General features: G+C 40.9%; 1 protein-coding gene across 4 annotated transcripts in view; it reads left to right on the top strand.

Annotated features, from left to right (window-relative positions):
• BAZ1B (bromodomain adjacent to zinc finger domain 1B) overlaps window positions 1-24,312 on the top strand; it is a 67,914-nt gene that overhangs the window by 16,762 nt on the left and 26,840 nt on the right. For all 4 annotated transcript variants that reach the window (XM_045074964.1, XM_045074965.1, XM_045074967.1 and 1 more), the window contains 6 exons: window positions 4,298-4,499; window positions 8,396-8,517; window positions 10,611-10,808; window positions 18,274-19,975; window positions 22,716-22,854; window positions 23,798-23,928. In XM_045074964.1, coding sequence (XP_044930899.1) covers window positions 4,298-4,499; window positions 8,396-8,517; window positions 10,611-10,808; window positions 18,274-19,975; window positions 22,716-22,854; window positions 23,798-23,928 — 2,494 coding nt within the window. The remainder of the gene's footprint in view (window positions 1-4,297; window positions 4,500-8,395; window positions 8,518-10,610; window positions 10,809-18,273; window positions 19,976-22,715; window positions 22,855-23,797; window positions 23,929-24,312) is intronic.

The following is a 24,312-nucleotide window of genomic DNA, read 5'->3' on the forward strand; positions in this document are numbered from 1 at the left end:
GATACCAGAAGCTGCTAATTCAATAAAATTAATAAACCTCCAACCAAACTTCCAGGAAAAAAAGAGACACAAATTAACCAATATGAAGAATTAGGTGATAACTATAGTCTACAGATATTGACAGGGTAATAAGGGAATATCATGAACATTTTCGACACCAGCAAATTTGACAGCTAAAGTGGACAAATCCCTTGAGAGATACAAACTGCCAAAACCCATTCAACAACAAATAATACAAACCTTAATAGTCCCTAATATAGCTATTAAAGAAATTGAACTTGTGATTAAAATTATCTTGACGAGGGGCGCCTGGGTGGCTCAGTGGGTTAAAGCCTCTGCCTTCGGCTCAGGTCTTGATCCCAGGATCCTGGGATCGAGTCCCACATTGGGCTCTCTGCTCAGCAGGGAGCCTGCTCCCTCCAATCTCGCTGCCTGCCTCTCTTCTTGCTTGTGATCTGTCAAATAAATAAATAAAATCTTAAAAAAACAAAGCAACAAAAAAAAAACTTGACAAAATTCCATGCCCAAATGTCTTCGTTGGTGAATTCTGTCAAACATTTAAGGAAGATACAATACCAATTCTATACAAATGTTATCAGAAAATAGAAGAGGAGAGGGAGGTGTGAATTCTTTGGAACTCATGTAAAGTCAGCATTTCCCTGATACCAAAACCATATAAGCACATTAAGAGAAAAAACTATGCATTAGAAAAAAAAAGTCTGTGTTCACAAAACCCCATTGTGAACACAGATGCAAAATTTTTTTTTTTTTTTTAAGATTTTATTTATTTATTTGCCAGAGAGAGAGAGAGAGAGAGTGAGAGCGCACAGGCAGGCAGAGTGGCAGCAGAGGCAGAGGGAGAAGCAGGCTCCCCACAGAGCAAGGAGCCCGACGCGGGACTCGATCCTAGGACGCTGGGATCATGACCTGAGCCGAAGGCAGCCGCCCAACCAACTGAGCCACCCAGGCGTCCCGAGATGCAAAATTTTCTAATCAAAATTTTAGCAAATGAAATCCAGCACTAGGAAAAGGACAGTTTATCTTAATTCAGTGAGGTTTATTCTATAAATGCAAAGTTGCTGTAAATTTATAATTCTTCTTATAAACAGGATGAAAAACCATATGGTCATCTCATTTTATACACAAAAAGCGTTCAACAAAATCCAGCATCAGTTTCTAATAAAAACTCTCAACAAACTGCAAATAGAAATGCCTTCAGTCTGATAAAGGGTATTTACAGAATAATCTCCAGCTAACAACATACCTAATGGTAAAAGAGTGGATGTCTGCTGTTCCACTCCATTTAACATTATATTGGTGGTTCTAGTCAGTAGTATGTCCGGAAAGGAAATAAAGGGCATCTATATTGGGAAGGAAGAAATAAAGTTATCTTTATTTGCAGACAGTATGATTGTCTATGTAGAAAATCTCCTGGAATCTCCCATAAAAGCTACTAGAGCTAATAAGTGAGTTTATGAGCAGGGTAGCAGGATACAAGATAAATAATAGAAAAACCAAACAATTGGAAATTAATTTAGAAAGATCAGTACCATTAAAGATTTTTTATTTGTATGTTTTTGAGAGAGAGAGAACATGAGCAGGGGTGAAGCGCTGAGGGAGAAGCAGACTCCCTGCTAAGTAGGAAACTCGATGTGGGACTTGAACCAGGACCCAGGGTCATGCCCCAAGCTGAGGGCAGATGCTTAACCAACTGAGCCACCCAGGCTTCCAGAAAGATCAGCCATTCATGGTAATGTCAAAAAATGTGAAATATTCTGGGAGTAATTTGATAAGAGATACACAAGATCTATACACTAAAAAGTATAAAATGTTCCTGAGAGAAAATTAAGAGGGCCTTAAATGATAGATATATCTTTGCTCGTGGATTGGAAAACTCAGTATTGTTAAAATACCAGTTCTTCCTAAATTGACGTGTAGATTCACACAATTGCAATAAAATCCCAGCAGCTTTTCAACTATACTCAAAAGATAATAATAAAATCCCAGCAGCTCTTCTGTAGGAATTGTCAAGCTGATTGTAAAGTTCCTGTGGAAGGGTGCCTGGGTGGCTTGGTCCAACTCTTGGCCCCCCCCTTAAAGATTTATTTATTTATTTGACAGAGATCACGAGTAGGCAGAGAGGAAGGCAGAAAGAGGAAAGCAGGCCCCCTGCTGAGCAGAGAGCCTGATGCGGGGCTCGATCCCAGGACCCTGAGACCATCACCTGAGCCGAAGGCAGAGGCTTAACCCGCTGAGCCACCCAGGCACCACCAACTTGGTTTTTGACTCAGGTTGTGATCTCCAGGTGGGGAGATGGAACCCTCCGCCAGGTTCCCTGCTCAGTGGGGGAGTCCGCTTCCTCTGACTTTCCTCTTCCACCGCCCCTTCTCCTTGGCTTGCATTCTCTCTCTCTCTGTCTTTGAAATAAATCTTCATTTTATTATTATTATTATTATTTTTTAACATTTTATTTATTTATTTGACAGACAGGGATCACAAGTAGGCAGAGAGGCAGGCGGAGAGAGGAGGAAGCAGGCTCCCTGCTGAGCAGAGAGCCTGATGCGGGGGCTCAATCCCAGGACCCTGATAACATGACCTGAGCCGAAGGCAGAGGCTCAACCCACTGAGCCACCCAGGTGCCCCCATTTTATTATTTTTTAAAGATTTTATATATTGGGGCGCCTGGGTGGCTCAGTGGGTTAAAGCCTCTGCCTTTGGCTCGGGTCATGATCCCAAGGTCATGGGATCGAGTCCTGTATCGGGCTCTCTGCTCGGCAGAGAGCTTGCTTCCTCCCCTCTCTCTGCCTGCCTCTCTGCCTACTTAGGACCTCTGTCTGTCAAATAAATAAATAAATAAAATCTTTTAAAAAAAAACAACAACAAGATTTTGTATATTTATTTGTGAGAGAGAGAAAGCGAGAGAGAGCCTGAGTCGGGGGGGAAGGGCAGAGAGAGAGGGAGAAGCAGATTCTCCACTGAGCAGGGAACTCCTGATGCCGGTCTCTATCCCAGGACGCTGGGGTTATGACCTGAGATCCAGGCGCCCCATACATAAATCTTTTTTTTTTTTTAAATATTTTATTTATTATTAAATAGAGATCACAAGTAGGCAGAGAGGCAGGCAGAGAGAGAGGAGGAGGTGGGCTCCCTGCTGATTAGAGAGCTGGATGTGGGGCTTGATCCTAGGACCGTGAGATCATGATCTGAGCTGAAGGCAGAGGCTTAAACCACTGAGCCACCCAGGGACCCCTGATACATAAATCTTAAAAAAAAAAAAAAAAAATAGTGTGGAAATGCAGAGCCCAGCCAAAAAGAACTTTGACAAAGAACAACAAAGTTAGGTATAATACTGTCCGATTTTGGTTAAGATTATATGCAGTTGGTATAAAGATAGACAGACTGATAGATCAGTGAAACAGAGTAGCATTCAGAAATAGACGTATCCATCCATAGACACACTACTGATTTTATTTTTTTTTAAATTTTATTTATTTATTTTATAGAGATCACAAGTAGGCACAGACACAGGCAGAGGGAGAGAGAGGAGGAAGCAGGCTCCCCGCTGAGCAGAGAGCCCGATGTGGGGCTCGATCCCAGGACCCTGAGATCATGACCTGAGCTGAAGGCAGAGGCTTTAACCCACTGAGCCACCCAGGCGCCCCCTGATTTTTTTTTTTTTTTAAGTGGGCTGCATGCCCATTGTGGAACCCAACATGGGGCTGATACTTCCAGCCCTGAGCTGAGATCAGAGCCACCCAGGTGCTCTCAACTACTGATTTTTGATAGAGGTAGAAAGATAATTAAGTGAAGAAAAGATTGTCTTTTCAACACGTGATTCTAGAATAATTGGATATCATTATGCATAGTTGAAATTTATTAATTTTGAGATTTTATTTTGAAGCAGTCTGTACCAAACATGGGGCTCAGACTCACAACCTTGAGATCACGTGTGTTCTTCCTACCGAGCCGGCCAGATGCTCCTGTAGAGTTGGTTTTCTTAAAAATGGAAATTCTTGAACTGTAGTTTACATATATGTCAGGTTAGTGTAGTGATTGCCTTTTGGCCTTAGGACATTGGTGTGTGAATCATGAACTAGATGGTGGTCACTTTATTTCTTAAGGTATCCTGTTTCAATTTAGAAGTCTGAGAAATGAAGTCGAAAAAAATCACTACTTGGCTACTTCAGAGTTTGAGTGAATTTTTATCAGGTGAAGTGGGATGGATATTGGATAATAAATTCTAAACATCTTTCGCTTTCTGGTTCTTACTATTGATTCTCGCCTGTCTCCTTTATAGGTTGGGAAGGAAAAAATGCTCAAGGTGAGGATTGTGAAGATTCATCCTTTGGAAAAAGTAGATGAAGAGGCCGCTGAGAAGAAATCGGATGGTTCCTGTGACTCTCCCTCCAGCGACAAAGAGAACTCGGGTCAGATTCCTCAGGATCATCAGAAGAAGGAAGCGATTGTAAAAGAGGAAGAAGGAAGGAGAGAGAGTATTAGTACGTATGATACTGGCTTTCCTTAGTGAGTGTGCTACTCTGCTTATTCTAGACACAGATCTTTCTGAGTTCTCCTGCACTTAGATTTGGTCTTGTTTTGTAGATAGCTAGACATGTTTTTGTTCATTTATGATTCAGAAAGTGAATTAAGATTTTATTTTATTATTTTTTTTAAAGATTTTATTTATTTATTTGACAGAGATCACAAGTAGGCAGAGAGAGAGGAGGAAGCAGGCTTCCTGCAAAGCAGAGAGCCTGATGCAGGGCTCGATCCCAGGATCCTGAGATCATGACCCGAGCTGAAGGCAGCAGCCCAAACCACTGAGCCACCCAGGCGCCCCTGAATTAAGATTTTAAATCCACCCCCCCCCCCACACACAAAATATTTAAATCTCCCTGTACAGTTCAGACCATTGGGAAGTCGTTACCTCTGGCTGCTTAGAAATCTGTGTGCATGCACCTGTCTACCCAGGATGGGAAAAAAAGGTTTACTTTCCTTTTTTCTGAGTTGGATATATGGAAGTGAGTGTGGAAGTAGGGGGATTGGCGTAGGAGGGGCTAATTCTAATTTCTGTTTCTTTTCATATTTTAAGTCAGTGTGGTGCTTTTAAGATACTTCCTTTTGTCTATATTCTGTAATTCAGGTCCCTCTCAGATGGGAGCTGCCAGAATTGTGAAACACTAAAAATAATTTTTAGGGACCTGGAGACTTAACCAGTGATGTTTTCAAAGTTGAGAAACTGAGACGTTGCTTACTGGGGAGACTTTTCAGCCTCTGAGGGCTTCGTTGTTGTGATTTTTTTTTTTTTTAAATTTGTGTAAATAAGGAATTTGACTAGATCCCTTCTCTCTCTAAAAATAGGAGCACTCAGAGTATGTGTTTATCAGTCCCTTTCTCTGTGACTATTCGAGGATTAAACAGTTTTCCCTCATTCTTTAACTGTCACAAAGTTTGAATTAGAATATTACATTAAAATGTTCTGCTGTCTGCCTTCCATTCTGTTTTGTGTCTCTGGGGGTCTGGGATATGTACAGATGGTCTTAGAGGGCCGTCCTTACCCAGTCCCAAGGATGCTTTGGAGATCGTGTAGCTGCTGCTCCCTTCTCGCCGTTGATGCTGCGGTTCTGTTTTCTTCTCTGCTGTATTACCAATGCTAATGTCTGCGTTTTTCAGTCTCTTCTTTTGACACTGAAGCTTTATAATATGTGTGTTACAGTTCCTGTTTTGGCTTGGTTGTTTTGGGTAGGTGTTGGCAGATCTGTCTTCTAACACTTCTTTTCTTCTAGAATGAGGATCATTGGAATACCCGTGATATGTTACAGCTGTTAGTTTTATACCTTAAGCATTGTGTACCAGGAACTGCTGGTTTTAGGCTTTGGCTTATTTTTTAGAGTGTGTGCCTTCAGTGCAGATTTTAATTACTGGGATGTAATGTTATTGCTACTATGTTGATAAGAGTAGTAGATAAGAGTAGAATTAATATTATGGTATATTTGCATTTCTTCAGGGGAAAAATTCATTAGAATTTCCGTAGAAATATGAGAGGCAAATTCTACTATGCAAAATATTTTCTTAACTATGTGACCTTTCCTTTTACTTTGTGGAAGGAAGCAGGAATTTTTCAGGTTTGTGTTCTAACCTCCCTCGTAGGACTCTGTTCTCCATCTTAGAAGGGAGCTCTCTTTTCTCTTGGCCAAGATACTTGTGCTTTGAATACCATTCCCTCTGGGGCACCTGGGTGGCTCAGTCGGCTAAGTGTCTGCCTTCAGCTCAGGTCATGATTCAGCGGGTCCTGGGATCTAGCCCTACATCTAAATTCTTGCTCAGTGGGAAGCCTGCCAGTTCCCCTGCTTGGGCGCTGTCTTTCTCTTTCTCTCTCTCTCTTTAATAAATAAATAATACTCTTAAAAAAAAAAAGTGAATACTATTCCCTCTTAGTTTCTCAAGGTCTTGGTAAACTTTTATCATTCTACCATATGCTGTTTTTTTTTTAAAGTAGGCTCCATGCCCGGCATGGAGCCCAATGCGGGGCATGAAGACACGACCCTGAGATCAAGACCTGAGCTGATACCAAGAGTTGGACCCTTAACCAACTGAGCCACCCAAGTGCCCCTCTACTATACAGTGTTTTAAACTCTCTTTCTAATGGTTCTTCTCAGATTATAAACAAAGTCTAATTTTCTAAAAACAAAAACATATCTTCCCTTGATCCTGTTCTATTTCTGTCTTACTTATTCAAGGTAAGATTCTTGAGAATGTCGTCTCCACTTTCTGAATATAAGTTTATGTCCTATGCTGTTACAGTGTACCTTCTGCCTCTTTACTCCTCAAACTGTTGCCAACAAGATTAATAGGTGACCTCCCTAATTGAAGAATTAACTGATTTCTCCTTTGTGTTTTACTTTTCTGTTCCAACAGACCAACACTGTTGATCACTCTTGTATCTTTCAGCTATTTGATACCATAGTCTCCCTGGGTTTCCTAACTACTTTTCTGGGAGGAGGGGTTATTTGTTTTTTGTTTTTAAGTGTCTTCTGCCTAACATGGGACTCCCCAACTCATGACCTCGAGATCAAGAGTTGCACATTTTTTTCTGACATAAAATTATTTTTCATGGGATTTTGTTCTGCCTCCTTTTAATTCTTTTGTACAAGGGTATTGTTCTATTTCATTCCTGCCCACAGTTTAAATTCTTAATCTCTGTAAAGGCTGATGATTCCTAGACCCACGTCAGCTTAACTTCTTACCTCTAGACCCAGTCTTCACATGTATGTCCGGGCAGTTTAAATTTAACACCTATAAGGCTAAATTGTTCATCTTACTCTTAATGTTATCTTCCCAAGGCACATCAACAAGAATTGTCCTGCTTTACTTTCTTTCTTTGACAGACAGAGATCACAAGTAGGCAGAGAGAGGGGGAAGCAGGCTCCCTGCAGAGCAGAGAGCCCGATGCGGGACTTGATCCCAGGACCCTGGGATCATGACCTGAGCTGAAGGCAGAGGCCCTAACCCATTGAGCCACCCAGGTGCCCCGTGTCCTGCTTTTCTTTCAACGTTCTCTTACTCAGTTAATGACCCCCCCATCTTTGTCCCTAAGACAGAAAACTTGGAAACTGTTAGCAGTTCCACATCTAGTTGGTTACCAGTCTGTCTTCTAAATGCCTCTTGACTCTCCATTTGAACCTCTTGAACCTCCATTCCAGTTAAATTCATTCAGATGTTTAGTGCTGTTTCTTGTGATTCCCAATCTTTAGTCTCAGCTGACCTTTTCATTCATTTTCTAACTGCAGAATGTGTTTAATTTTTTCATAGTAGTGATCTTTGACGCCACAGTTAGATGGAAATCCTTTGTTTCCTTAGTGCCCACCAGACACCTTCATCTCTTTAAATGGCTTTCATTGTTGGGGTTCCTGGCTGCCTTAGTCGGTGGAGCATGTGACTCTTGATCTTAGGGTTGTGAGTTCAAGTTCAAGCCCCCACATTGGACATGGAGCCTACCTTAAAACAAAATAAAACAAAAAATTATTTGTAATTTGGCCCCTTCTTAACTCTTTGGTTTGAAGTTTTTACTGCAGTCTAGATCATAGTCACTCATCTCATTGCTTAGAGTCTATAAACAAGCCTTACTTTTTCTTCCAGACCAAGTTAGACATTACTTCTCTTTCCTCTCACTGTATTTTTCTGTACCAGTCTGTTATAGTAGTTTATCACATTGTACTGTAATTTTTGTAGACTCATAGACTATCTGCTTGAGGTAAGGATTTTATAATTCATCTTTGTGCCCCATCATTCAGTGCTTAGTGTAGAGTAGGTGTTCATTAAGATTATGAGGAATGAATGAATGGATGAAATTAAAGACTTGTTTTTTTCACTAATTTTCTATTGATTTGATTAGATGACAGAGCACGTAGATCTCCACGAAAACTCCCTACTTCATTAAAAAAAGGAGAAAGGAAATGGGCTCCACCAAAATTTCTGCCTCACAAATACGATGTGAAATTACAAAATGAAGATAAGGTTAGTTGGCACTTTGTATTAAACCTTTTACACGTAGTAAATGTTACTTCAGAAAATGTAGGGCTAGTTTTCTCGGAGAAACTGTGCTAAAAAAAATATGAATGAATGTGTTTCTACACAAATTCTGAGGGGTTTTCTAGTCTTTGTAATTATGACCTTAAGTTAAATTGTATTTTTTCTCTAAGAGATAGCATGCATTTTTCCTTTTAATATGATCATAGTTATTAGGGTATAAAAATAATTTGCATTTGAGCTTCAAGCTTAGTTTGAAAAATAAGAATCAGTTCCCAGCAGTTAAGGACTTTTCCCCAGGTAATAGCTCTTCCCAGTTAAAAATAAAGCAATTTGTAATATACTTACACTCAGAAACCGAGTCAGTTCTAATCAGTGCTTTTTTTTTTTTTTAATATTTTATTTATTTATTTGAGAGAGAGTGAGAGAGAGCATGAGAGGGGAAGAGGTCAGAGGGAGAAGCAGACTCCCCATGGGGCTGGGAGCCTGATGCGGGACCCAGTTCCTGAACTCCAGGATCGTGACCTGAGCCGAAGGCAGTCGCTTAACCAACTGAGCCACCCAGGCGCCCCTAATCAGTGCTTTTACAAGGAATTTGTGAAGCTACTAATCTAAAATAGTAAATACCTTTAAAATGACTTAGTGCTTTGTTTTACTGGTTTATTGATCCAGAGTCACAATACACCTTAAAAAAATATATTATTTATTTTAGAGAGGTGGGGTTGGGGGTTGCACAGAGCAAGAGGGAGAGAGTCCCAAGCAGACTCTACACTAAGCTCAGAGCCCGACATGCAGCTCAGTTTCGTGACCCCGCAATCATGACCTGAGCTGAAACCAAGAGTTGCATGCTTAACTGACTGACCCACCTAGGTGCCCCTGGTGGTTAGCTTTTAAATAAAAATAGGAGTATTCTGTATGTACTATTTTGTAGCTTGATTTTTTTTCATTTAGTATGCGGTAAACATCTGTGAGGTCATTAAATTTTTCCCAAAACAGTGTTTTCAGGTTGTAGGGTGTATATTAGTCACCAGGAGAGTTTACTAAAGATGTAGATGCCCAGGCTCTGCTGCCAGAGATACTTCTGATTCAATAAGTTTGGGGCCCAAACATCGGCATTTTAATAACACCCTAGGTGATTCTGATAAATTTGTCCTGATTAAGAAATGTTTTTCCCCTAAGGTTGTATATATTATAGGTAATATATTTTATGGTTATATATGTTATGTTATGTGCAGTATATTACATATATTATATGTATATAATGGTTGCCTTCATTATATGGATATATTTTAATTTAAAAAATGATTCCATTGCTGATGTACCTTTATGTAATTTTCCCTTCTGGTTTTTATTTTTTTGTGGTGTGTTTTTTTTTTCTTTTATTCATTTTTATAAGCAGTTGGTGATGACTGTTCATTTACTTCTAAATTGTTGTGTTTTTTTTTAAAGGTGTTATTTATTTGACAGAGACTGCCAGAGAGGGAACACAAGCAGAGGGAGTGGGAGAGGGAGAAGCAGGCCCCCTGCCAAGCAGAGAGCCTGATGTGGGGCTCGATCCCAGGACCCTGGGAACATGACCTGAGCCAATGGCAGACATCTAACGACTTGAGCCCCTTACTTCTAAATTCTTAACAAGAGGAATTGCTGATTCAGGGGCACCTGGGTGGTTCAGTCGGTTAAGTGTCTGCCTTCTGCTCAGGTCATGATCCCAGGGTCCTGGGGTCAAGCCCCACATCAGACTATGTGCTGAGTTTGCTTCTCCTTCTCCCTGTGCCCCCCTCCATCCCACTCATGCTCTCACTCTCAAATAAATAAATGAGATCTTTTTTAAAAAAAAAAAAAGAGAGAAATTGATGGTTCAGTGGGTATGCACATTTTTAGGACTTTGATATATACTGATAAATTGTGTAGGGATGTGTTTAACATTCTTCCTCAGAAAATTCCTCTTTTTGTTTCATTTAGCTTATAGTAGCTGTATTTTATAGAGGGGACGATGATTTTTTGGAGAGAACATAAATCTTTGTTCTCAGTAGTTAATTGCTTATTACCCAGTGGTAAGTTATTTGTATTTGTTCACCTAGATCATCAGTAATGTGCCAGCAGACAGCTTGATTCGTACAGAACGCCCGCCAAATAAGGAGATACTTCGATACTTTATACGGCATAACGCGTTACGGGCCGGTACTGGTGAAAATGCACCGTGGGTGGTAGAAGACGAGTTGGTGAAGAAATACTCCCTCCCTAGCAAGTTCAGTGACTTTTTACTTGATCCATACAAGGTAAGGTCACTCTAATTTTCGAACAGCAAGATAGAATACTTTTAGATGAGTTTGTTTTCTCTGGTAGCTCCATTTAGATTAGATTGTGAGCTTTTAAAACAGAAAATGGATTCAGAAATTTTCACATCTGTCTGTTTTATGTAGGTGATGATGTGGGGTTGGTATTGAATATCTCCCCTAGTTCGATGTATGGTTTTTATAATTGTGGTGCATAATTTTAAAAAAATTCATACTTTTTTGCTTCATTCTTCTTGGAATGAGGTGTGGTATAAATAGAAAAACAAAACTGAATTTAAATATCAGACAAAATGATCAAAGACACCAGCAGCCTTGAAAAAGACTTGAAATGAGTATTACTTTGTGTGACAGATTAGTAGAAAATCTAGCATTTCCCTCTTAAGAATGTGTTGGACTTTCTTCCGTCAGTCAGCTCATTTGATCTTCAAAACATTTCTTATGAAGTCGTGGGGGTGGGGCGAGTGTGTGTGTGTATGTGTGAGTTTAATCTTATTTTCCAGATGCAGAATCTGAGGCTAGTCTAATTAGAACCAACAGAAAGTAAAATGACAAAAGCCAAGACATTGGCCTCAGATTTCTGATTGTCTTTTTCATCTCAGGGTTTCTCCAATAAGATCTTTTTTATTTCGATAAGATTTTTTTTTAAGATTTTATTTATTTATTTGACAGACGGAGATCACAAGTAGGCAGAGAGGCAGGCAGAGAGAGAGGAGGAAGCAGGTTCCCAGCTGAGCAGAGAGCCTGATGCAGGGCTCGATCCCAGGACCCTGGGATCATGACGCAAGCTGAAGGCAGAGGCTTTAACCCACTGAGCCACCCAGGGGCCCCAAGATTTTTTTTTATATAGATTTTGAGAATATTTTTGTTTTTTGTTGAAAGTTTACTGATTTGCATACTAATAGTTCACCTTGATCTAAGGGGCGAATGGGGGCCAGAGCTGCTGATTCCTTAAGACTAAGTCAGAGTTCCATGATTGTTTTTTCCCTTTCCTTTTAATTTGAAAAAAACTAATCACATCTGGTGTTATAACAACTAAGTTGCCTCAATTATTTTAGGTTCATTTTGCTGAAAAAAGTATATTGAGGGGCACCTGGATGGCTCAGTGAGTTAAGCCTCTGCCTTCAGCTCAGGTCATGATCCCAGAGTCCTGGGATCGAGCACTGCATCGGGCTCCCTGCTCGACAGGGAGCCTGCTTCCCCCTCTCTCTCTGTCTGCCTCTCTGCCTACCTGTGCTTTCTCTCTGTGTCAAGTAAATAAAATGTTTTTTTAAAAAAAGTATAATGAGAAATAATTTTTTATTTCTCCCACCATAGTTTAGCACTGAGCATGTTTTCTTATTCCAGACCAGCATGACCAAGCATTTTCTTCCTGTGCTCTTTAAATTTTTATTTGCATAAAAAGAAAAATTTAGAAATTAATAGGCTTTTTCTGGATTAGGACTAAAGTTTCTGTGGAACTTTGGTAAACCTAAATTTTGTTTATTCACTGAGAGGAAATTTTAATTCCTTGTCATTTTATTGCTCTAGAGTTTTGGAGCTGTGATAACGGCTTTCAGTGGTTACAACATAAGATGATGATTATTCGTGTACGAAAATGCCATGCAGAATCATCTCTGAATGAGTTTCAGACTGTTGGATCATTTGAGTCCTTACATATTTTTAAATCTTACAGCTTTTATGTATTTTAGTTTAGGGATTCAAGTATATGAATAACATGGGGAAAAAAAAAGACTAAAAAAAGAAAAGCCAAGAATTATTTATGGGTAAAAGGTCTTTGGGGCTTACTGGAACAAAAAAGCTGATCCACACTTTTTGTAGGAGCCAGAGACTAGAATTTTAGGAACTTGTATCTTAAAAGGAGTTTCTGAAGAAATCACCTTCTCTCAAATTTTCTACTTAGGGCTTAAGATACTTAATAGAATTTGGCTGTAATTAAGATTGGGACTAGGAAGTATTAGCTTGTTTGGACTAAAGTGCTGTAAGAAGACAGTGAGTGATTCTGTTTAGAGAACTTGAGACTCATGTAAAATACCAGTCGTGTAATAAGTCTTATTCCCCAAGTACTATTTGACATTTCCCTGATTTTGTCACCTGAGTTTTGCACATAAATTGTCTTTTTCCTGTTTGTAGTTTCCTTCCTTCCTTCTTTCCTTCCTAAGATTTCATTTATTTGTCAGAGACAGAGAGAGAGAAAGCACAAAAGGGAAGCGGCACGCAGGGGGAGAAGCAGGCTCCCTGGGGAGCCGCATGTGGGACTCACTCAGTCCTAGGACTCCAGGATCATGACCTGAGCCAGAGGCAGAAGCTTAACTGAGCCACCCACGCACCCTGTTTGTAGTTTTCTTAAAGAACTCAGAGTATCTCTGCCAGGACAGAATATAGTCAAGAAAGACAAGTAGACCATGAAACAGTGTTTCAGATTTTTTCCTCATCTAAAGGAAATTTTAAGTCATGCATTGAGGATTCAAGTTGATCACATAAAATCTGCCTTTCCCAAAGGCAATAAGTTTAAAAAATTTTTTTCTCTCTTCATCTTCTCTTTGGTTTTCATGGAATCTCATTTGGTTTTCAGCCAGGTGCAGCTCCTGTGAAGAGAGAGGAGACATGGAGTTCAGGAAGCAAGTTCTGAGCAATAGTTTAGGGAAAGGATCAATGGGGATCCTAGGTTGGGAGAGAAGAAAGTTAGAGATTTGGAAGTTGGAGTGTTATCGGAGTAGGGCCTGCTGTGATGATGAGAGTGTGTTTGTGGTCTTGTAAATTCTAGAACATAAATTACTTGAAAATGAGAACTAGTTTACTCATTTTGGGTTCTGTAATATTTAGCACAGGTGTAACAGGTATGTGGCTGGTGCATTCATCTCTTTAAGTATCATTTGTTGAGAAAAAAACGCAACAACAGTTGAGTTTAGGGATAATGACTTGGGGGAATGACCTACAAGGAATTTGTGCCCTAGCTGTCATGTAAGGTGAGATGTGCCATTTTGGCTCGTTGCCCTTTGGTGGAGTATATTGCAACTCCAGTGTTTTTGTTACTCAGCCACAGTGTTTGAGCTCTTAATTTCAGGCTGCCGAATGCTTAGTAGGGAGGCTTTTGGATAGAGATGTAACAACTAAATATTACTTTTTTTTAAAGACCTTTGGAATCCTGCCATAATTTGGACTGCTTTAATATGGTTTTTAATGCACTTTAAGAACATCTTATTTTGAAATAATTTCATACCAAAAGACAAATTACTGTGAAGGATTTCTTCTGTATACCTTCAAGTGAATTTCCCAGATGTTAACATTTACCACATGTGTTTTATTATTTTCTCTCTTTTCAAACACACAAATTATTTTTTTCTGAGCCACTGAGAAGGCCCTTTCATTTGAATATATGAAATATTTTCTTTTTCTTGGTTTTTTGTTTTTTTATTTTATTTATTTGAGACGAGTGAGAGCAGCAGCAGCAGGATAGAAGGAAAGGGAGAGAATCTCAAGCAGACTTCAGGCCGCGCTCAGAGCCCATTGCGGGGCTCAGTCTCATGACCCTGGGATCATGATCTGAGCCCAAACCAAGAGTCAGATGCTTAACTGACTGAGCCACGTAGGGGAGCCCAAGCACAAGGCTATTTTCTAATGTAACTATAGTACAGTTGGCAAAATCAGAAAGTTAACATTGAAACAATACTATTATCTGTAGTCCTTACACAAATTTTGAAAATTGTCCCAGCCCTGCCCTTTTAGCCAAAAAAAAAAATAATAATAATGGTTTGGTTTCAGTAGGATCCAATACAGTATCATGTATTATGTTTCCTTGTTCTGTTTTGTTAGGAGACTGATCTCTGATCTGGAGCCATCTCAGCTTTCCTTTGTCTTTCAAGAACCTTGACATTTTTTTTAAGAATACAAGCCGATGGTGATGCTTCTCAGTTTATGGCTATTTCCTATGATTATATTCAGGCTATGGATTTTGGGTAGAAATGCCACAGAACTGGTGTGTTTTTCTTAGTGAATCGTATCAGAAGGCCCATGATGTAATTTTGTCTCGTTACTAGTGATGTTAATTATATATTTTTAAAGATGTTTATGTCTTCTAATTGTTTCAAGTAAGTGTTCATGGTTTAGGTTTTTCTTTAAATTGCCTTTTGATTTTTATTTATGAGTTAGAGACTAGAGCAGAAGCACTTTAAAAAATAAATTATGTTAACTTTAAAAGCACTTAAAACCTGATTTACGGCAACAGATTTTGCATATTGGCTGATAAAGATATCTGGAGATTGAAGCAAGTCCACTCTGCCGGTGTTGCCTTGAAACTCATACCATGGCTCTTTGGGTGAATGAGAAGAGTGCAGTAAAAATCAGAATATTAATAGATTGCCAAAGTTTTCCAATTCATGTTTTTTTCTGCTTATTGTTAAGTTAAATTTAGCATCTGAATGAGCTGCTGTAAATAAAGTTTCTTCATTTTTATCTTAATAGATTTCCTTTCCTTATTCGTGGTGGTGGTTTCTTTTCAGGTATGACAGGGAGCCAGGTGTAGAATTGTATACTCTGTTTTTCTTAATGGCTTTCATGTTGCTGAGTCATTCATAAATATTTTGTTCCTGTTTAGCATTTAGGAAGGGCCTTGGCCTAAAACCTACATACAGTACTGCTATTTCGATGTCCATTCTTTTCTCCCTCCCTGTGCACTATGCTGGTAGATGACCTGTGCTGGGGGATAGGGGAGACCCTTAGCACATAAGCGGTTTTATACTTTTTCAGATCCCCCTGAGTCCAGCCATGCCGGCTCCCATTTGGCTGTGACCGCCCAGCATGCCCTATGCTGAGATGATCCAGTTACTGAAGGACTGCTCAAGCGGGGAGCCGGCCTGTTGGGAGGGGGTTGGGTGAGTTAATTTCTTTCATTTTTAAGAAAAAAAATTATGCGGTGTGGTTTGGCAAGAAAAACACACCTTATAAATAAAAATAGGTTGCTGGACCCTCTCGTAGCTGAGACATCCCAGCTTTTTCTTAGATCATTTCTGCGTATATGGTGCTTCTAAGTAGAAGAAATTGAAGAACCTTAGGATAATTTGAGTGACTTTTAAACAGGAAAAGAAAAGCAAATTACAAAGTGGCCCTTATAATAGACCCTATTAAGAGATAAGTGGTAAAATTGAAACAGACTCACACTAGTCTCCTTTTTAGTGATAAATTTCATTTTAGAATGACTTCAAATATAGTCTGTTATCCTGAACATTAGAAGAAGTATCAGCTTTATACTCTGAAGATGTTCCAAGGCCAGTAGAAGCACACATTTGTCTTCAATTTCTGCCAGGGTCGCTTTGGGCCTCCTCCTGTGATTTGTAGGGTGATTCCTGAAACACTGGTCTCTTTGGGGTATTGCTACCATTATTGCCCTTTAGGGAGAGGCCTACGTAAGTCATCTTTGCTTATTCATTTTAACATTTTGAAATCTAGTTCTGGGGAAACAGAACTAGGAAATTCTGCTTCTGGGGAAAGTATCCCCCAAGTTATGGATAGATACTATTTATATTCCGTAAACTGTGAAACCTCTTCGTCAGCCAAGACTGAGGACGATAATTGGGGAGCAGAAATAGCTAGCTGGAGGAACAATAACCTGTAATTGCCGTAGTCCTTAAAAGGCAGATTGGCCTTTGAAGTTGGAGACTTGGCCAAGAGAAGGGTGTTAGGGTTAGCCCACTCATTCTTCACAGACCAGATCTCTCCTGTTGGTGCTGCCTGGGTTCTGTGAGTTGGTGTGGTGGTTATATCCGTGCTGTTTCGATCTTACTTGACATCGCAGTACAGCTTACTAAATTTTGCCGTGCCTGTCTGGTCACGCCCGACGAGTGTTGGTGTCCTCCGTGGCCCCTCTGGCATCGCCGTCGCTGTGCTGCTTCCCTCGTCTTTCTCAGGGGTCTCACGATTTTGTCTTCCGGAGTCTGCAGCTGCTTCCTTGCCTGCAGTGTCTCTCGTGCTGACCCGCTGCTTCCATGTTGTTTCTCTGAAGTTCATCCTTCCCACTTAGAATCCTCGAGTTAGGGTCAAGTCTCCAAGTGCCTTCTGTGCTTAAGTTGCTTTTGGTAACAGAAATCACATCTTCTGGAGGTTATCTAGTTTCTCTCCTATACCTTGGAATTTTTGTGAAATTGGCCATACCTTTTCATTGCTTCAGTATTTAATTTAGTGTGCAGTTCAGCTTTTTTTCTTTATAATTACATTCTTGAAAGTTCCAAAATCGGCAGTTGGGGTTGTTTTTTTTTTTTAAACACACACTTCAATAGAAACCATGGTATTATGACAAGTTGACTGGTTCTAGCCTGTTAACTAATTCTCCGTAAGGGGACAGAAGAAAGGGAAGTGAATAGAGAAAGGGACATATCATGTCATTACTGGGTGGCATTTAGGATGCATTTGAGGTACCCGGTTCTGAATTTAAAGGGAGACCACCCACTGTCTTTGTGTCTTCTGTTGCAGTCATGGGGAAGCTGAACGTGTGCACGCCACGGGTAGCTCGGTGTAATAGAGCAGGAGAGATCAGGGAAAGATCAGGGAAGCGTAGGTTTATGCAAGACAGATTATAGTAACGGACTGGAGTTTCATGCAGGTAGAAAGAACCAGGAAGTGAGTGTAGGGAAAGTGTGGTTGAATTAATGGGTTTAAGGTCCTGGCGGGATTGAAGGATTATAGTTGGGCTACTAGAGGGAGTCCATTTGAAAGCTGTGAGGGATGACGAAAGAGAAGCATATGAGATCGAGAGTGTAGAGGGCTTAGAGTTAATAACGTATTCATGGGAATGAGCTCTTGCTGTTTGGGGAGAGAAAGGGAAGTTTGAGGAACCAGGGGCAGGAGGGCTCCCTGTTTGTTAGCGGTGATTTTTGTTGTTGTTGTGGTATTTTAAATAAAGTTTGCTTCTTCATTTGGACAAAAAAACTTCATATACTTTCTACTTAAAAGGATATAATGTTCCCAGTTGGAACAGAGGTTTAAAGGCTTACAAATCAAGAGTAATTCTTGATTAATTTCTTAGGTGTTGCCATTGTCGAGATCAGGTATCCTCAGTCTGGGATCCACGGACACACTCTGAAATTGTATGCATAATTTTTGTGTGTTTCTTCTGGGGAAAGGATGCACAGATTTCATAAAAGTGTATAAGAATTGCTAGCACTGTGTATTAACAGAAAACCAGTTACATAGAAGAAAGGTCTAGTTTTACAGTATACATTTTTAAGTCTGGGTATTAAAAGAATTTTGCATTGATGTGGCCAAAACATTAGGCTAACATTCATGTCTTTGTTTCTTCAGGGGCATAGTGTCTGTGGGCAGAAATGAATCTGTAGCTTTACCTGGATAGCTGGGGAAGAGGGCCTATATGATGCTTAAATATTGCTTGTTCAAATTTGTTTTGTTTTGTTTTGTTTTGTTTTTAATTAATTTTGCTCTTGTTCTTAAATTCTAGTACATGACTCTCAACCCTTCTACTAAGAGGAAGAATACTGGATCCCCAGACAGGAAGCCCTCAAAAAAATCCAAGACAGACAACTCTTCTCTGAGTTCACCACTAAATCCCAAGTTATGGTGTCACGTACACTTGAAGAAATCCTTGAATGGTTCGCCACTCAAAGTGAAGAACTCCAAAAATTCCAGATCTCCAGAAGAACATTTGGAAGAAGTAATGAAGATGATGTCACCCGCCAAGCTCCACAGTAACTTTCACATTCCTAAGAAGGGCCCTCCTGCCAAGAAATCGGGGAAGCACAGCGATAAACCTTTGAAAGCAAAGGGCAGAAGCAAAGGCATCCTTAATGGACAGAAATCTACAGGTAATTCCAAGTCTCCCAAAAAGGGCTTGAAGACTCCTAAAACCAAAATGAAGCAGATGACTCTGTTGGATATGGCCAAAGGCACTCAGAAGATGACACGAGCCCCACGGAACTCTGGGGGTACAGCCAGGTCCTCTAGTAAACCCCACAAACATCTGCCTCCCGCTGCCCTACACCTTATTGCCTACTACAAAGAAAACAAAGACAGGGAGGACAAGAAGAGTGCCCTGTCCTGCGTCATCTCCAAAACTGCTCGCCTTCTCTCCAGCGAAGATCGAGCCCGTCTCCCAGAAGAGCTGCGAAGTCTTGTTCAAAAACGCTTTGAGCTTCTCGAGCACAAAAAGCGGTGGGCCTCGATGTCTGAAGAGCAGCGGAAAGAATATTTGAAAAAGAAACGAGAGGAGCTGAAAGAAAAGTTGAAGGAGAAAGCCAAGGAGCGGAGAGAGAAGGAAATGCTTGAGAAGCTAGAAAAACAGAAGAGGTACGAGGACCAGGAGTTACCGGGCAAAAGCCTTCCAGCATTTCGACTGGTGGACACCCCTGAAGGGCTGCCCAACACGCTCTTCGGGGATGTGGCCATGGTGGTGGAGTTCTTGAGCTGTTACTCGGGGCTGCTCTTACCGGATGCCCAGTACCCTATTACTGCTGTGTCCCTCATGGAGGCCTTGAGTGCAGAAAAAGGCGGCTTTTTATACCTCAATAGGGTGTTGGTCATCCTCTTACAGACCTTATTACAGGACGAAATAGCAGAAGACTACGGTGAACTGGGAATGAAGCTGTCGGAGATCCCGCTGACTCTGCATTCTGTTTCAGAGCTGGTGCGGCTCTGCCTGCGCAGGTCTGACGTTCAGGAGGAAAGCGAGGGCTCCGACGCAGATGACAATAAGGATTCGGCGCCGTTTGAGGACAATGAGGTACAAGATGAGTTCCTAGAGAAGCTGGAGACCTCGGAGTTTTTTGAATTAACGTCAGAGGAGAAGCTGCAAATCTTGACCGCGCTCTGCCACCGCATCCTCATGACGTACTCGGTGCAGGACCACATGGAGACCAGACAGCAGATGTCGGCGGAGCTGTGGAAGGAGCGGCTTGCTGTCCTGAAGGAAGAGAATGATAAGAAGAGAGCAGAGAAACAGAAAAGGAAAGAAATGGAAGCCAGAAACAAGGAAAACGGGAAAGAGGAGAACGGGCTAGGCAAACCGGATAGGAAGAAAGAGGTGGTGAAGTTTGAGCCCCACGTGGACCTGGGAGCCGAAGACATGATCAGCGCCGTGAAGAGCCGGCGGCTGCTCGCCATCCAGGCCAAGAAGGAGCGTGAGATCCAGGAGAGAGAGCTGAAAGGTAAGGGCTGGTGTTGGAGCAGAAGGGAGACCCTTTAGAAGACAGTAGAAGGAAGGAAGTTGCCAGGGTAACGGTAGAGGCTCTGTTTGTCGTTAACTCTTCAGTTATCTTGGTGTGCGGCAGCCCAGACCCCACTGGGTGTGTGATGCTTGCTGGGAGTGTGCAGCAGGGCCTCCTACAGCTAACGATGGTTTGACTTGGATTGATGACAGTGGCATCTTCTCTGGATTTGGTAAAGGACCAAAGTCACAAGTAGGCATCGTGGAAAGACTACAGGGCTTGGGAATTGCTGGCCTGGTTTCAAACCCTGCCTCTGACTTCGTTGTAGTCTTTTGGGCAAGTTACTCTCTGTGCCTCAGGGTCCTCCTGTGCTTGTTAAGATCGTTTTAACAATTGAGTGACAAGGTGTTTGAAGCCCTCAGTGCAGTTGCCAGCTCAGATACTTATTACGATGTAAGAATGTAAACGTTTGGGGCTTCGATAGCACCATCAGATCTGAATTTTTTTTTTTTAAGATTTGTTTATTTGAGAAAGAGAGTGTAGACCGTGGGGCAGAGGGAAAGGGAGAGAGAAACGAGAGAAACGCAGATTCTCTGCTGAGCGCAGAGCCCGTTGTGGGACTTGATCTCATGACCCTGAGATCATGACCTGAGCTGAAACCAAAAGTTGGATGCTTTGACCGACTGTGCCACCCAGGTGCCCCAAAGCTGAACATTTTTAAAACAGCTTTATTAAATAGTTCACATACCATACAACTCATCTATTTATAACATATAACTCATTGTTTTTTAATATATTCACAGGTATGTGCAACTTTCACAATTTTCACATATTCATCTTCTCAAAAACCTCTAAATTTTTTTTAAATTAATTAATTAATTTATTTGGCAGACAGAGATTACAGGTAGGCAGAAAGGCAGGCGGGGAGAGAGGGGGGAAACAGACTCCCCGCTGAGCAGAGCCCGATGCAGGGCTCAGTCCCAGGACCCTGAGATCATGACCTGAGCCAAAGGCAGGGTCTTAACCCACTGAGCCACCCAGGCGCCCTTATTGGGATTTTAGGTCTTTAAACTATTTTAGTCGGTGCTGTAGTTTCCAACCGTATCAGAGATTCCAGCTTATAAAGTGAAGATGGTAAAAACCATTTAGTTGTCAAAGTTGGACCCTAGATACCTGGAAATAACTTTAGTAGCATTTTCTGAATATATAATAATTTCTTTTAAAACAGATTCTAGTTTATACTACCTAAGGCCACTGAAATGTCTTTACATTGATACAGGTACACTGTGCATCTGCATATACATACGTTTCAGTTTTAAAGACCATATATTGCATTCCAAGTAAAATAGCATGTAGATCAACTTTGTGTATATGTCACACTGCCGCTGTATGTTACCTGAAATGTAATGACTTCTTGAGTTTCTGAAGTGTTCTCTGTGTGTTTTAACATAGGACAAAGGAAAGGTCATGTTATACTCTTAAATTGATACAGAGAAATAAGGGACAAAGAAAGTTAATATTTTGCCGAGGGTCAGTTCACTTTATTTGGTATCTTGTTCAGTGCTGTAACCTCTGGAACCGAGTTTGGTCTTTTGATGACCTGCCCTAGGGGGCTTTTTGTTTGTTTGTGGCCCTAAGAGAAAAGAACTTTTCCTTGATTGTGATTTGGCCATTACTGTTTGTATTTAGCTTTGTACTGGTTTCTGCTGTAAGCACTGTTGCAAACATTTTGTTCCATTTAGGAGAGCAAACTTTGTTAAAGGTAGTGAGTATCCTGTTGGTTTTGAATAAATGAGATGTGTCTTAATTTTTTTTTTTTAAGATTTTATTTATTTATTTGACAGAGAGAGATCACAGTAGGAGAGGAAGGGAAGAGATCACAGAGAGAGAGGAAGGGAAGCAGGTCCCCTGCTAAGCAGAGAGCCCGATGTGGAACTCGATCCCAGGACCCTGAGATCATGACCTGAGCCGAAGGCAGCGGCTTAACCCACTGAGCCACCCAGGCGCCCCTGTGTCTTAATTTTTTAAAGTAGCCTCTTTAGACTGATTATTTTCCAGATTCTCACCATAATTAATGTAGATGTTCTCTCATCTGTAGAATATCAGTATTACACATTCTGAAGTTGTAAATAGTAGCGCCGTGTTTCAGAATTTTTTACAGTTATAGAAAAACTTAAAAGGCAAGATTAGTGGGCTATTCTTGTTGTTGAGAGAAATTTCTGTCTGGATGAAATAAACCCATATAATGAATGATCAGAAATAAATTAATAAAAAGTTTCTTTTTGAGATTTTATTTATTTTAGATTGTACAAGCATGGGCAGGGACAGGGGGGAGAGAGAGAATCTCAAGCAGAGAGTTGGTGCAGGGCTTGATTCCACGACCTGAACTGAAACCAAGAGTCGGGTGCTTCGCCTGAGCCACCCAGGCACCCCCACACCTTTTTTCATCATTAACAGTAGTGACTTGCTGAATAACTCCCCAGAGAGTATTCGGTACGTAGCAATTGCTTTTATGCACAAGTGGTTACCTGCCTTTACTCTCTGGACTTTTTTCTTATCACCAAAGCTTCTAAGCTTAATTACAGTCAAATTCCTCAGGACTGAAATAGGTTTTATTTTGAAATAGCTGGTCTGGTTTTATTCATTCTGGTCATTTTGAGGATCAATTAATTCCATTTAAAAACTTTTAATAGAACTTATTAGGAAATAAAGTCTAGTTGATTCTTTTGATCTTTACCAGTGAAACTAGAACGCGAAGCTGAAGAAGAACGAATACGAAGGCACAAGGCAGCTGCTGAGAAGGCTTTCCAGGAGGGAATTGCCAAGGCAAAGCTAGTCATGCGTAGGACTCCTATTGGTACAGATCGAAACCATAACAGGTAACTTACTAGATTTAATTTTTGTCACCTTTTAGGGTTATTATATTGTTCCTAGTTTTGAAACTCTAAAGTTCTAGAATAAATAAGGTATTCCGTTTATGGATTTTGGAAACCATCGGTCATCACACATTTATTGGATGTTTTCTATGCCACATGCTGGAGTTACACAGTTAAATAAGACACCAACCTGTTCTTTTTTTTTTTTTTTTTTTTTTAAAGATTTTATTTATTTATTTGACAGAGATCACAAGTAGGCAGAGAGGCGGGCAAGGGGAGGGGGAAGCAGGCTCCCCACCTAGCAGGGAGCCTAATAAGGGGCTCGATCCCCGGACCCTGAGATCATGACCTGAGCTGAAGGCAGAGGCTTAAAGCCAGTGAGCCACCCAGGTGCCCCAGACACAAACCTATTCTTAAAAATAAAATAAAATAAAAGACAGAAGGGGCGCCTGGGTGGCTCAGTGGGTTTAAGCCTCTGCCTTCAGCCCAGGTCATGATCTCAGGGTCCTGGGATCGGACTCTGCTCGGTGGAAAGCCTACTTCCCCCTCTGTCTCTGCCTGCCTCTCTGCCTACTTGTGATCTCTCTCTCTCTCCCTCCGCGTCCAAAAAAAAAAGACACAACCCTGTTCTTGAAGGTACCACAAATAGGAAACCTAAATTATTATGATGGGTGAAACGTAATCCAAATAGAGGTCATTAGAAATGGTAATACATTTTACATGTGTGTATTGTGTGGAACCTGAAGTAGAAAATACTAGAAGTTATAAAATTTACAGATATGAAGCGAACTTCAAATTTTAAAAATGTTGGTATTCTGTGCCTTTATCAATTGTATGGGTCTGAACGTTCAGTGATGATAACTCTGTAGTCCTCTCCCCCAACAGTAAAGTCATCCCATGCTCGTGATCTGTCATTATTTTATTAACACATGGTTGTGATATATAGGTACTGGCTCTTCTCAGATGAAGTTCCGGGATTGTTCATTGAAAAAGGCTGGGTGCATGACAGCATCGACTATCGATTCAGTCACCGCAAAGACCGTGCGGACCCTGCTGATGAAGATTACTGTCCCCGGAGTATGTGTATCTATCAGTTCTTATACCCTGCTCGAGTAGACTCATTAGTAAGGACTGTCTTTCCTTGGTCACTTTTTCTTTTTGCAAAGTTTATTTTCTCCTTAGGTAGATGTATTTGAGTGGGGTAGGAGGATATGAAATGCGTAGAAGAAGGAAAGAAACTGACATTTGGTTATGAGCTTTGTTCCGGGTGTGTGGAAAGATAATGAGCTTGAATATTGGGATATTTGGGTATTAGATTTTTTTTTTTAAGATTTTATTTATTTGTTTGACACAGAGAGACCAAGAGAGGAAATTAGGCAGGGGGAGTGGGAGAGAGAGAAGCAGGCTTCCCACTGAGCAGGGAGCCCAATATGGGGCTCGATCCCAAGATCCTGGGATCGT

This window comes from Mustela putorius, unplaced genomic scaffold (genome assembly GCF_011764305.1).
Source record: "Mustela putorius furo isolate JIRA1106 unplaced genomic scaffold, ASM1176430v1.1 tig00000139_pilon_pilon_pilon, whole genome shotgun sequence".
Classification (NCBI taxonomy): domain Eukaryota; kingdom Metazoa; phylum Chordata; class Mammalia; order Carnivora; family Mustelidae; genus Mustela; species Mustela putorius.